The sequence below is a fragment of the Echinops telfairi genome, unplaced genomic scaffold (genome assembly GCF_000313985.2).
Source record: "Echinops telfairi isolate 266 unplaced genomic scaffold, ASM31398v2 ScPeMD7_25;HRSCAF=90, whole genome shotgun sequence".
In the NCBI taxonomy this organism is placed as follows: domain Eukaryota; kingdom Metazoa; phylum Chordata; class Mammalia; order Afrosoricida; family Tenrecidae; genus Echinops; species Echinops telfairi.
Window position 1 is genome coordinate 20,698,684 of NW_022103922.1, and position 14,262 is coordinate 20,712,945.

The window sequence follows — 14,262 nt, forward strand, 5'->3', positions numbered from 1 at the left end:
AAAAGTAGTGTCATCTAGTGGAATCTTTGCTGTAGGGGAAATGGAGAAAGTAGGATCTTTAGGAAATCTTCGTATTTTGTGCCTGTTTTACCTCCTGCCCTGCCCTATTCTTTTTCTGTGCTTCTTTTGGAGAGCCCAGAAGGAGTGAGAGGTGTGTGATACACATATTAAGAGTTGGTGCTCATTGCCCGCTTGTCCCTGCTTTGGGAGCAAGACAGTCTGCTTGAAGGTGTCATTTTCTGTGTCATTTCTGTCCTTGAAAATGGCTCACCTAGGTCTCACACTTGTCTCTAGCAGCTGGATTACTGTCCACACGAAAGCTTGTGCAAACGTGAGGAATAGTTCAAAACCATTTCATGACTGTGCCCCCTTTTCCCCTCCAGAGTTTTGACGCATACAAGCACTGATTTCTGATTTGAATGTGCAGTGGCATACTCTAATCATGTGATTTAAGCGGGAGCCTTGGGATCCCTTTTGGCCTCCATTGTGTGAATTTATCTGTTTCAGGACTAGTCCTATTGGGACACACCCATATCTGCTGGACATTTCTGGTTCATGTAGCAGCTCTGGCCTTTGCATGCTGCTGAGTGGGCCATGACGGGGTGCTGTGGAGCATTGACGTGCAGAGCCCTGTGCCTGTTTTCCAGGAACTGCTTGATATCTTTTGAAGATGTAAGACAATGGATTGTTCTAAATGCCTCATCAGGACTAACAGGTTTTCTTTTGTTTTGGTTACAGAAGTTACATACATACATGTAAGAAAAGCAAAAATGTCGGATGATATCAGGAAAAGGTTTGAATTTCCCAATTCTCTTATCCAATCACAGGTAATTTTATCTATTTTATTTAGCTATCTATTTTTGCTTCATGGTAGCAAATGAACCATTCTGGTGGATTGTTAGTTGAACTTCATAGTTTCCACTTTAAATATGTTATTCTTCACCACATAGAAATCTATACTGCTTTTGAAAACAACTTTTATGTGTTAGTGTGTGTATATATATATGATATAGGAAAGTAAATATTTGAAATGGAACAATTTGTGTTGGCCTCTATTTATATTATACCTTTCTTCCTAGAGATAATAAAACCTCAAACAATTCGGAGGCACCTGAATATTTTTTCTGGTCTATACTTAAAATTATTTTGAAAAGAAAAAAAGCTGTATACTTCTTTTTTTTTACAAAATAATTGCATTACCTTCAAAGTACACTCTCCATTACACTTAGTACATTTGTCAGATCTGCGATTCCCATCTTGGAAACATTTTTCAAACGCATCTGTTTTGGATGGCTGATAGTACCTCCCTCTTTACCCCTACCACCTTTTCTACATCATCAAATCTCTATCCTTTCATGTCTCTCTTCATCCATGGAATCAAAAAGTAGTTGCACAGAGCAAGGCCAGGTGAGTAAGGTACGTGGGACAAGAGAGACATGCTGTTTTTGCCAAAAACTGGCTCACTGAGATGATTGCATGAGCGGGTATTTTATCCCCCCCCTCACATTAAAAACAACAACAACAAATGAGCATCATCTTGATTTTTCACTTGAAGAGGTTTTTTAAAGCGAGGTGATGATGGTGTCTTCCATTGATGTTTGCTTTGGGGGGTCTTAAGAATAGCACCATGTAATGAATTTACAAATGCATTTTACACAATTGATGTATGTATGGATTGTGATAAGAGTTGTATGGGAGGGAGGGGAAAAATGAGGACCTAATGTCGGGGGTTTGAGTGGAGAGAAAATGTTTTGAGAATGAAGTACAAATGTGCTTTACACAATGGATGTGTGTATGGATTGTGATAAGAGTTGTATGAGCCCCTAATAAAATGTTTAAAAACAAAAAAGAGTTGTATAAGCCCCTAATAAAATGATTTTTAAAAAAAAGTGAGAAAGCAAAACAAAGCAACTAAAGAAAAGAAAAGAACAATAAAAAAAGACAAAAGGAAGAAAAAGAATAGTACCATGTCTCTTCACCAGTAATGACCTTGGGGAAAAAAGTCTAGGTCACTTTGGAGCTGTTCTTTCAAAGTACGGTATGTTTCCATTCAACGCTCTTTTTTCCTGGCCAGTCAGAACCTGAGGCAAAAATTTCCCAGTGAACCTTCTCATTCCCAAATCTTCCATTAATATTCGTTGAACCAAGCTCCGAGATAGCACAGATAACTTACCCAAGTGCATGAATTTTGTTGACATTTTCGCCTATTCAAGTAGTTGAAGGACATTCCAAGGCTTTTCATCAATTGACATTTCACCTCTTTGGAAATGAGAAAACCGCTCGTAAGCTTGAGTTTTTCCTATAGTATTGCCGTTGTAAGCCGTGTTCAACATCATAACAGTTTCTGCAGCATTTTTTCCTGAGCAGGAAACAAAATTTCACAGCCACACACTGTTCTTTTAAATGGGCAATCACAAAAAATGAGGCTTGAGCGAAACTGTTTTTATGAAAAAATTCACCGTGACCAGAGAGAGCCTTCCCAGGTGATGCCACTGGGTGCACTAACTCAGAGCTAGTTGCTAGATGCTCCCCTAGTGGGAAAAATGCGTACTATAAAAGCTATGCCCATGGGGAAATAGATCTATGAGCCTACATTTATAGGTTTGGTATTAAGGTAGCAGAAGGACATTGGGCCTCCACTCAAGTACTCCCTCAACACAAGAATACTTTCTTCTAGTAAATTGGCATTCTATGATGCTCACCTTCCCGACACAACCGCTGAAGACAAAACGGGTGAATAAGCAAATGTGGTGAAGAAAGCTGATGGTGCCCGGCTATCAAAAAGTATAGCGTCTGGGGTCTTAAAGGCTTGAAGGTAAACAAGCGGCCATCTAGCTCAGAAGCAACAAAGCCCACATGGAACAACATATCAACCTGTGTGATCACGGGTTGTCGAACGGATCACTGAAGACAAATGGGTGCATAAGCAAATGTGGTGAAGAAAGCTGATGGTGCCCGGCTATCAAAAAGTATAGCGTCTGGGGTCTTAAAGGCTTGAAGGTAATCAAGCGGCCATGTAGCTCAGAAGCAACAAAGCCCACATGGAAGAAGCACACCAGCCTATGCAACCACGAGTTGTCGAAGGGATCAGGTGTAAGGCATCATCAGAACAAAAAATCTTACCATAGTGAATGATGGGGGGAGTGCAGAATGGAGATCCAAAGCCCATTAGTAGGCCACTGGAGATCCCCTTGCAGAGGGGTCTCGGGGAGGAGATGAGCCAGTCAGGGTGCGATGTAACAATGATGAGAAATACAACCTTCCTCTAGTTCCTAAAGGTTTCCTCCCCGCTCCCACTACCATGACTCGAATTCTATCTTGCAAGACTGGCTAGACCAGAGGAGGTACACTGGTACAGATAGGAACTGAAAATACAGGGAATCCTGGACGGATGAGCCCTATAGGACCAGTGGCATGAGTGGCAAAACAGGGTGGGTAAAAGGAGAATGGGTAGGAAAGAGGGAACCGATTACATGGAACTGTGTGTGACCTCCTCCCTGGGGGACAGACAATCAAAAAGTGGATGAAGGGAGACGTCGGACAGGGCAAGATATGACAAAATAACCATTTATAAACTATCAAGGGCTCATGCGGGAGCGGGGAGCGGGGAGGGAGGGGAAAAATGAGGACCTAATGTCGGGGGTTTAAATGGAGAGAAAATGTTTTGAGAAACGATGTACAAATGCGCTTTACACAATTGATGTGTGTATGGATTGGGATAACAGTTGTATGAGCCCCAAATAAAATGATTTTTTTAAAAGAAAAAAAATAAATAAATAAAATAAAAGCTATGCCCAGCAAAGCTTTTTGCCAGATTGTTTTTGGTGTGTGTGTGTGTGTGTGTGTGTGTGTGTGTGTGTGTGTGTGTGTATCTAGGTCATAAAGACCTAGATGCCCTTTATTTTTTTTAAGTAGCTTTATGGGCATATAATTCACAAGAGTTAACTTAGCAGTTCAATCATATTAAGAAGAGTTGAACAATCATCATCGCCATCAACTTCAGAACATTTTCTTCTTTCTTGTACTCATTGTTGTTAGCTCTCTATTTCTCCTCCAACCTCTCCTGCCATACCTCTTGGTAATTATTAACCAGTTCCCATCTCTATAGATTTACCTGGAATTCATATTTTAAAAGTCTGTTACACATTTGGGTTACTATTAAGATCGAATAGATTTTTATTATAATGGCATTCAATCAGTAAAGTATCCTGGATTCAGATTTTTAAATTTATACCCTAAGGCAGAAGATTGTTAATATAGTTTTAGAGATATTATTGCTAAATAATTTGGATTTTCAATAATTAGGGTTGAAACAAACATTTTTCTTTTTTTCCACCCACTGAGGTAGCTATAATAACCATTCTAGTTAATCAAGTTGCAATCATAACTTAACTGTCTTTTCATGTGAGGGTAGGCCTAGGGGACCAGAAGAAACCTGCCTGAACATTTAACACCCTGCAGCATCATAGATGCATTCAACAGTTGATGCTAGAGATGCCTGCTGTGGGAATTGATTTAGCTAGGTAGTGGGGAACCTTCCCACAAGGAGTAGAACACATGTTATGTAACTGCCCTTCTACCTGACTGGGTGGAGCCCTACCCCACTATTGCAGCTCAGGTCCTTATCGTGAAGAAAGATGGAGGCTCGGGGGCTGCTGTCCAACATTTTCATTTTCCTGTGCCTCCAGTCCTTTCATTAGCATAGATAATCAGGAGATGCCTGTGTGTGCATCTGTTAGATTAACTGCAAAGAATGTATGTTTTGATTGGTGAAGGATATCTATTTCAATGATCGTTAGGGGAAAAGTAGCAATATAGCTGATTTATCCTTGGATTTTTGTATTCTGCAGCTAATTTAGACTCTAATTTTCTGATGTTGGGAGGAGAAATTGAAAAGTAAATGAGAGAGATTGAACCTGGTGGAGGGTGGGGGATGGTTATCATCAGTTTATATTCTTTTAGTGCTTTTTTCTAAATGTGAATCGCTACTTTATTTGCATTTGTTTCATATTGGTTTCATTAGATTCTTGTGATTGTACCATGTCCTCTGTGAATACTTCTTACTGTTTGTTTGTAACTACTGCTCAGTGTTAGCACCATATTTTCTTGATTCATGTATATTTATTTTTCACATTTTAGCTTCTTTGAAGTTGGGTTTTATCTTATAATTGTTAGCAGCAACTGGGATATAGTTAGTAGTGCCTGCATATGCATGAACTTGGCCATGTTTTTCTAAAAGTATTTAAAATAACTCTTTCAATAAAACAGTAAACATTTTATAAAAATCATAGCTGAATTGGTAGCTTTTTTCTTTTTAAGTGGTCTATAGCTTGTGATTGGTGGGTAGCGATATTCAGTGACATATGCTACATTTTGTAAACTGGCACCCAAACTATTCACTGGTCTTTAAGTCTTGTTATAGCCCTTTTACCAGGAAACAGAAAACAGTAAATGAAACTAAATTTATTATTCATGTAAATGGGAAACATGTTTTTAAGACTGAGATCATCAAACATTAAGGCAATAGATCAGTTTCACCATGTGGAATATAAAAAGAAACAATAAGGGCTAGGTACTATGTTTTTAATTGTGCTCCGCTAAAGACTGCAAGACTGAGAGCTATTCACAAATATCTACTCGTCCCAAGTTAGGGAATTCTGCACTAGCCAAATGTATTCCCAGCCTATATTCAGAATGATGGTCATTGTTAACTCTCAATAGCAGAACTAGGTAGGCGTGAAGAGCGAGGTGAAGGCAATCAGGACAGTAGGAGGTAGTTAAAAGGGTAAGTCAAGAAGTATTGCTAGCAGGGTTGCAGTTCATATATGCGTAAGTGAAGACAATTGGAATGGAAAATATGGCAGTTCTAAAACATTGAGGAACTGAAGTTTGTTTATTGGTAACTTGGGAAAATCATGCCTATCTTGAGGGTTATGATGAAGATTATAAATTATGCATGTGAAGTCTCCCGTTTTGAGCCTGCTACCTAGCACATAGTCAATGAACGGGGATTTTATATATTGCCAGTTGACTGCCAAGTGTACGCATACTCATAGCAATTAATATGAATATTGGTTACCTTCAGCAGCAGTTTGAAATAAGTGTACTCAGTAGCTTTGTTTGTTTTGCAGGCTGTGGGCCATCTTATTGCCGCAGTCCTGAAGGAACATGGGTCTTCAGAGAAGATCCACCAGTCCACAAACCAGGTCTGTGTTCTACTCAGATAACATTTCCAAAAGCTGATTATATATAGCTGTCTCTTATTTCCTTCCCAGTTCAGGTTGCATAGAAATTAATTTAAACTGTGGAAAGTTCATTTCCTTCCCCGTTTGGTATGTGTGTTTGTGATCTTTTTATTTCACAGAATTCTTTTACATTTTAGAATGTGCTGTAGCGTGAGTGAGATATGGAGGGAAAAGGAGAGAATTCTTCTGCGTGTCAGTGAGAAGTCACACAGGGGGCGGCAAGGGAAGACATGCTGTAGAAAAGGATGATGGTTTTGTCTTTGAGGGGACGCTTTTTGGCCAATAGAGCAAGCGAACTGGGGATTCTTTTTGGGCTCTGACTTCATGCCTGCCCCACAAGCGAGTTCTCAGTTGGGAAGGTCATGCTTTGGCAATGGGCGCTGGAAGCAAACCTCGGGACTCACTCCCGCACAGGGAAGACAGTGCTCATTGAGATTGACCTAAACACCCAAAGTCCCTGCCATTGACTCGATTCCCACTCAAAGCAGCCGCAACAGGACAGGGTGAAGCTGCCCCTTTGGGTTTCCACGGCAGGAGCAGCAGACTTCTGCATTCTCCCGAGGAGCTGCTGGGGGGATTGAATTGCGAGACCTATCGTTATCAGTTCAATACCTCCCTACCTCCTATGATTACCAGTAGGCTGTCATTCAACAGCTGATTGGGAAAGTCCTTCAGAGAGGTGCTTAAAGGTATACTCTACTGAAGGTGTAGAAGCCAGAAATAAGATTTTTTTTTCCCACAGCAGAGAGAAATTTATTCCCCCCTGCCCCATCAGCCAAGCTTTTTGATTAGCTGCTTCCAGTTACAGTTCTTTACAGCTTCTCCTGACATGTTGAAGTAAATGCAAGGCTAATTGGAATTTTTCTTGTGTTTGTAGGTAGTTGTACAAATTAGGTTTTCTGAGAACCCTGATCTTAATCCTGCCTGTAATCACATTATGTGCGTGTAGAAGAGCTAGTGGTTTTACTTAAACTGCCAGGATTTATTGAATGTTAAATCCCTTTAACGAAATATTTCCTCTTCTATTAATAAATGAGTGCTTATTTCCAGGAGAACTCTGTATTTCCTGAGGCAACAGTTTGTTTTCCTGATTTACTAATGACATTTTGAGCCCTTTGACATTGTTCATACAGGTGAATATGTTTCCTTCTGAATAAAAGGGGGAATGGAGTATAAATACCTCCTTCCTTCACGGATGACTGTTTGCTGGACTGGTCTTCTAACCCTGGATCCTAAGAGGCTCTCTGAGCCAGGGACAGTGAGAGCCGTCTGATTCGGAATTCCATCCTTTCTGTTATTCTTTGGGCGCTGGGGATCCTTTTTTTCCCTGGAACGGATTTGATATATTTCCCAAGTAAATCATGTCAGGAGAGAGGAAAAATAGCTTCATTATGTGTATGTGTTTGTGTATTTTAAATAAAAACCTAAATAGACTGAACCCACATGTTCACAGTGTTTTATCAGTCGCTTTTTTGGGTCAGAGACTTCTGAAAAAGTTAGGAAAGCTAGACTTCCTGCTTCTATGGCCTTTGTGCAAAATACAGAATCTGTTTCCCTGCCTGCCTTTCCGATGCCTTTCCGTCCAACAAGGCTGTCTCTGAATGTAAGGGGCGGGGGAAAGGCTCTTTCTTGAGCAAGTCATGTTTTTCTAGGCTTTTCTTGTGGTCTATGCTACTTCTCTCTCTCTTTGCACTAGGCTTCGGTCATGGAGGGGAAGGGTCGGTGGGTGAGCAAGGGGGCATGCCTGGTAGGAGGGGTCTTAGGAGAGCAGGAACATTTCTGAAAACTGGAAATGGCTGTTCATGCCTGAAGCATAAATTTAGACTAACGAATAGCGGCCATTATTTGTGCTTGCCTACATTGCCTAAAGAACTCTGCTCGAGCCAGCCCTTAGTTTTGAGCCCCATTGGCTTTGCTGGGTCACTTGCACTGAGGTCACATCTCTGCCTGCAGCTTGTCTTATTTTGCAGCTGAGAGAAGATAGTGGTCTTAGAACAAAACCCTTCTCCGTCTTGCGAAACCGATGGTAGTCTGCAGAGGGACAGAGCCTCCTCTTTGTCTAGGAAAGCTGGCCTTCTGTGAATGAATTGCGCTGGATGGAAAATTGGCGGCGGTGTTGCTCATCAGAAATGTCTTCTAATCTCTGGTTGGATTTCAGACTCCTGCTTTGAACTTGCTGTGGGAGAAGTGTTGCAGTGACAATGGCGTGGTTCGAACAGCCTGCTGTGAGGGTTTGGTGGCACTTGTTGCTCAGGATCATGCGGAGTTCAGCTACGTTCTCAATGGGATACTGAACCTGATTCCCTCAACCAGGTATACTTTCCTCTATGCTTGGTTGGCCAACGATTTAAGTTTTTAGAAAAAAATCACTAATTTGCTACTCAGGGCCAATATTCATCCTTTTTGCAAGTGTCTTACCTTTCAGTTACAATATTGTATAATTCGTTGTTTTTTTTAACATTTTATTAGGGGCTCATACAACTGTTATCCCAATCCATACACACATCAATTGTGTAAAGCGCATTTGTACATCGTTTCTCAAAACATTTTCTCTCCACTTAAACCCCCGACATTAGGTCCTCATTTTTCCCCTCCCTCCCCGGTCCCCCCTCCCTCATGAGCCCTTGATAGTTTATAAATGGTTATTTTGTCATATCTTGCCCTGTCCGACGTCTCCCTTCACCCACTTTTCGGTTGTCTGTCCCCCAGGGAGGAGGTCACACACAGTTCCATGTAATCGGTTCCCTCTTTCCTACCCATTCTCCCTTTACCCTCCCTGTTTTGCTACTCACACCACTGGTCCTATAGGGCTCATTGTATTTTTTATGTGCTGAACTATAAATTTCAACCCTACAGTTTTAGAATTTGTGGTACAGGCAATCCCTGGCTTATAATTGAGATCCAGTCCTAGCTATGTCTTTTAAGAATTTTTAGTAGTTGGAATAGGCCCATGTGCCTCTTATTTAACCTACTTCAGTGCAAGAAAGAAGCCCTACTGCCACAGTGGGTTAAGGTTGGGTTGCTAACTACAAAATGAGGGTTCAAACGCACCAGCCACTCTGTGGAAGAAAGTTGAGGCTGTCTGCTCCCATAAAGACTTGCAGTTTGGAAAACGCTGTGGAGCAGCTCTCCTCTGTCCTAAAGGGTCAATAGGAGTCAGAATTGGCTCAATCACAGTGGTTTTGTTTTGGTCTTAGAGCAAGATGAAGCTCAAAAACTTTTCATTGATTTAAAAGCTGCACTTTCAGCAAATGAAGGTGATTGTGTTGAACAATTCATTTCTTGTAAGGATTGGTCAAAAGTTTCAATCTTTTATTAAAAGTTAAGGTTTCAATCATAATATTAAAGGGAAAGAAAGAGTTCTCTTGCAATTGGATGCTTTTAACTCAGGGACTGCCTATATCTAAATTTATCATTGCTCTATTTAGGAAGAAAATAGCTATGTTATTTATAATTCATAATAAGCAGCGCAAGTGCTTGACCTCCGTTAAGAAAGGAGGTTGCCTCTAAGCATGACTGCATCTACATTTGTACAGTTTATTCATCATAGTTGGGCAGCTCATGATGTTAGCACATTATAAAATACCAGCACTCATTCCTTGAAAAATATTTTTGTGATTTGGTTATGCCTTCTCCCTGATTATTCCAGGCGACTGATGTTTTGTTTTTTAGCTTTGTCTGGTTTGGTGAGACTTGGTCCATTCACAGCCATGAGCAATGGAGTGGCCAAGGATGAAAGGACACGCTCCCTTCTGAGAGAGTCATGCAGGGCCCTACTGAATCCACTATCCTGAGGGAGAGAGCACTCCTCAGAAAGTGCTCCCTAAAAAGAGGCTGCTTGAAATAGAAGGCCTTGGTTCATGAGCCCTCATGTTTACCTGCTGTAAACCATGTGGGCTTTACCTCCACTTCCTACCCTGAGGTGCATTGAGTATTGCTCCTCCTTTTTGGTACAGTTACTTGCCCACCTTCAGATGTTTTTCTTATCTTTATTGTATTCTCCCAAGACTTGAATACTTAATCTTTTTAAAAAAATCATTTTATTGGGGGTTCATACAACTCTTATCACAATCCATGCATCCATCCATTGTGTCAAGCACATTTGCACATTTGTTGCCATCATCATTCTCAAAACATTTGCTTTCTGCTTGAGCCCTTGATACTAGCTCCTTATTTTTTCCCCTCCCTCCCCACTACCCCTTCCTCACAACCCCTTGATAATTTATAAATTATTATTATTTTGTCATATCTTACACTGTCCGATGTCTCCCTTCATCCACTTTACTGGTGTCCATCCCCCAGGGAGGAGGTTATATGTAGATCCTTGTAATCAGTTCCCCCTTTCTACCTCACCTTTCCTGCACCCTCTCGGTATCACCACTCTCACCACTGGTCCTGAAGGGATCATCCTCCCTGGATTCCTTGTGTTTCCAGTACCTATCTATACCAGTGTACACATCCTCTGGTCTAGCCAGATTTGTAAGGTAGAATTGGGATCATGATAGTGTGTGTGGGGGGGGGTGGGCATTAAAGAACTAGAGGAAAGTTGTATGTTTCATCGTTGCTACACTGCACCCTGACTGGCTCATCTTCTCCCCGTGACCCTTCTGTAGGGAATGTCCAGTTGCCTACAGATGGGCTTTGGGTCCCCATTCTGCACTCCCCCTCATTCACAATGATATGATTTTTTGTTCTTTGATGCCTGATACCTGATCCCACAGACTGGTGTGCTTCTTCCATGTGGGCTTTGTTGCTTCTCAGCTAGATGGCTGCTTATTTATCGTCAGGCCTTTAGGACCCCAGACACTATATATTTTGATAGCCGGGCACCATGAGCTTTCTTTACCACATTTGCTTATGCACCTGCTTTGTCTTCAGCAATCTTGTCAGGAAGGTGAGCATCATAGAATGCCAGTTTAATAGAATGAAGTGTTCTTGCATTGGGGGAGTACTTCAGTGGAGGCCCAGTGTCCATTTGCTACCTTAGGTAGTTAATCTTCTGTACAGGGAGAATAGAGCTGTAACTACCCATCTACCTCCTCCTTAGCCATTCTTCATAAATCTTACTCTCGTCTCTCAGATGATCTCTTTTCACCTTCTTGGAGCTTCTTCATATTTTATGTTTGTTTTGATGTCTGTACTTATGAAGGCCAAACTCTCTTTCATGGTCTGTAAGTCCATACCAGAGTAGCTTCAGCTTGCTGTTCAAGCTACGTTTCCTGCCAGGATCCCTCGTCTTTAGCCACACACCGCCGCTCACTGGTGCTGAGTCCTGCACTTTCCTGCGTCTGCAAAGGCTGTGTTTGTTCCTTCTGTGTCTGGCACCATTCTTGTCAACCTCCAAGGCTCAGCTCAGATGTTGTCTTCCCTGCCCTACTGATCTCTCTCTTCCCAGCTGGGTTTTCTCTTTCACAGTAAGTATTTTTCACTTACCTCTATTTTAGTATCTAGCACATGGCCTTTTACTTTGTGGGTAGTCAGATACTTCTAATAAGTAAGTATTTGATCATAGCTAAAAAACACTGATTTACATTTACTTCCTGTCTCTACACCCCATTAAAACTAACTCACTGCCATCCAGTTGATCCTGACTCATAGCGACCCTATAGGACAGCCTGTGGGAGGGAAAAACTTCATCTTTCTCCCGTAGAGCAGCTGGTGGTTTCAAACTACTTACTTACCTTGTGGGTGGCAGACAAATGCATTACTTGTTACATTACCAGGGCTCCCTTTCTATATACACCGCAACACAATTACAGCAACATCCTATTGTGCATTCATTGGGAGGCTTTTTAAAAAGTTAAGATTTTGTGTGTCCTTGTTTTCTCACTTAGTGGCTGACTTTAAGGGTTGCCTAGAGCAGGCAAAAGTACTTGATTATGATGGTTAAGTGTGTGGCCGCTAACTTGAAGGATGGTCGTTCTAACCCTCTCAGTCTTCGTGGGAGAACTATGGGATAGTTTGCTTTCATAAAGGTTTACGGCCTTGGAAATTGGAGGTGGCAATGCAGCAATTCTACCCTGTCCCAAAGGGTTGCTGAGAGTTGGATTCAACTTGACAGCAGTGGGTGATGGCGGTGGTAGAGCAAGCTAGAATTCCTTATCACCACTGGAATTCCATATCATCATAGAAAATTATGTTGCCATGGGCTATCATTCACACATCAATATAATCATTATATTATTTAATATATTTATTATGTTATTATCGACCAATATAATATTCATACTACAGTGGCACCTACATATATTATAATTTGGTAGTTATTTTAGTTTTCTCTTTCTAAGATATTCTATTTTTTTGAGTAGGTAATAAATACAGTCACGTGGTATAAATTTCAAAAGACCATATGAAACAATCTTTCTCTTATCCCTGTTCCTCAGTTTTTCTTCTCAGAGGCAAAAACAATTACCAGGTCCTATTATCCTCAAGATATTTTCTGCCCACATCACTGAAAATTTATGGTTTTGCATTACCTTGCTAAGAGTAGAAATAGTTGCCTACTGTACACAGTGTTCTTTATCTTGCAATTTGCAATTAAAAAGCAACCGTGCCATAAAGCACATAAAGAGCTTTCTAATGTTTTTGGAAGGGTGCAGCGTTCCATTGCAGGGACTCACCGTGCTGTACCAGCTCCCGACGCGTCTCAGCGCTCCCAGCCTCACACAGTGCTGGAGGGAGCCGTTTTAGCCCTATGACTGGCCGCCAGTATTCAGCGTTCTTTGGAAATATGGCCGAGACATGGGAGGAAGCCTTGAATTTTATTTACCACAGTCCATTCTGAGAACTTTAACAATGAAATAGGAGAAACGTTTTTTACATGTTTCGTATTTGAGGGCATTCATGTCGTATAAATTATTAGCCACAGAGTGATGTAGACTGATTACAGCCTGACGCGAACTGATCTAATTTTTGAATCAGTTTGATCATAAAATGTGTTATATAAGTTTGACCTTTTTATAGTTGTTATAGCAGTGCTAATAAATGTTCATGTGTCAAAAAGCAAAATTTTGATTCACTTTTTTTTAAGTAGCAAAACTGTGGTTTGTAGTGATTACAAAGACTAATCACTTTTTTTTTTTTTTTAAAGAAAAATGAGAATGAAATGAAAGAAACAAGCTAATTAAAAGCAGGAGACCCAGGCAAGTTCCTTCTCCAAGTGCTGCCGAGGGACACTTTGGAGCCAGAAAACCCCTTCTATCTAGTTTTAGGATCTGGAAGCAGGAACGATTCTGCCGTTTCTGCCGCTTCTTGGCCGAGAGACACTTGGTCCTCATGTACTTGTTCTTGAGCTTCTAAAACAGGAGTTTATTGCAATTGATGAGCACTTTGGAAGCAGAGCCACACCAGGATTGCGCATCTCTGATTTGGTGACATCATTTTAAATGTGGTTCCCCGCTCCCACACCCCCTTTCTTGTCTATTAGCTTTGCATCCTTCAGGAACCGAGAGAAAGGCAGCAAGGAAGGAAGGAAAAGAGATTGGGGACAGGAATGTTGGTTGTGAGACGCAGCACACTCTAGAACAGACCTTCTGAGATTGTAGTTTCCGGAGCCCTCTCAGCATTAGCGTCGATGTTAAAATACAGTGAGGAAAAATAGAAAAGGCAAAGTCCTTTCTTCCAGTCTTGAAACCTGAGCCTTGGCAGGGTCTGGTTTGTGAAATTCCCATGGAACATTTCTACCTCTCCTCCATACCCCCTGCTCCTCCAGTTAGCTCCTTACAACCCAGCCCTCAATTGGAGCCCTGGGCCCGAGCCCGCTACAGTGTGTAGTCTAACTTAGAAAAAAAGCTTTGACATTTGAAAACACTCTGCTCCTCTCAAGTTCAGGGAGTGGCCGGGAAAGTGTCTGGCTCTGCCTGAGAGACCATTCTCTTCAAAGGAACCCAGCATTGGGATGTCCAAGAATGTTCTTGGTTCAAAGCGATGGCAACATGCAACAACTGCAAACTAGATTTTATAGTGTCTGTAAACAAAGAAATGGGGTTAAGAGCTCTAAAATGTTCTTTTGATCAGT

The 14,262-nt window shown here is 41.3% G+C and overlaps 1 protein-coding gene across 3 annotated transcripts in view; it reads left to right on the forward strand.

The window, feature by feature from the left end:
* Nucleotides 1-742: 742 nt before the first annotated feature.
* FOCAD (focadhesin) overlaps nt 743-14,262 on the forward strand; it is a 262,779-nt gene continuing 249,259 nt past the window's right edge. For 2 of the 3 annotated variants that reach the window (XM_004706558.2, XM_045289109.1), the window contains exons 1-3: nt 743-827; nt 6,132-6,206; nt 8,404-8,558. In XM_004706558.2, coding sequence (XP_004706615.1) covers nt 771-827; nt 6,132-6,206; nt 8,404-8,558 — 287 coding nt within the window. In that variant the 5' untranslated portion in view covers nt 743-770. The remainder of the gene's footprint in view (nt 828-6,131; nt 6,207-8,403; nt 8,559-14,262) is intronic. The other variant, XM_045289110.1, reaches the window with a different exon arrangement.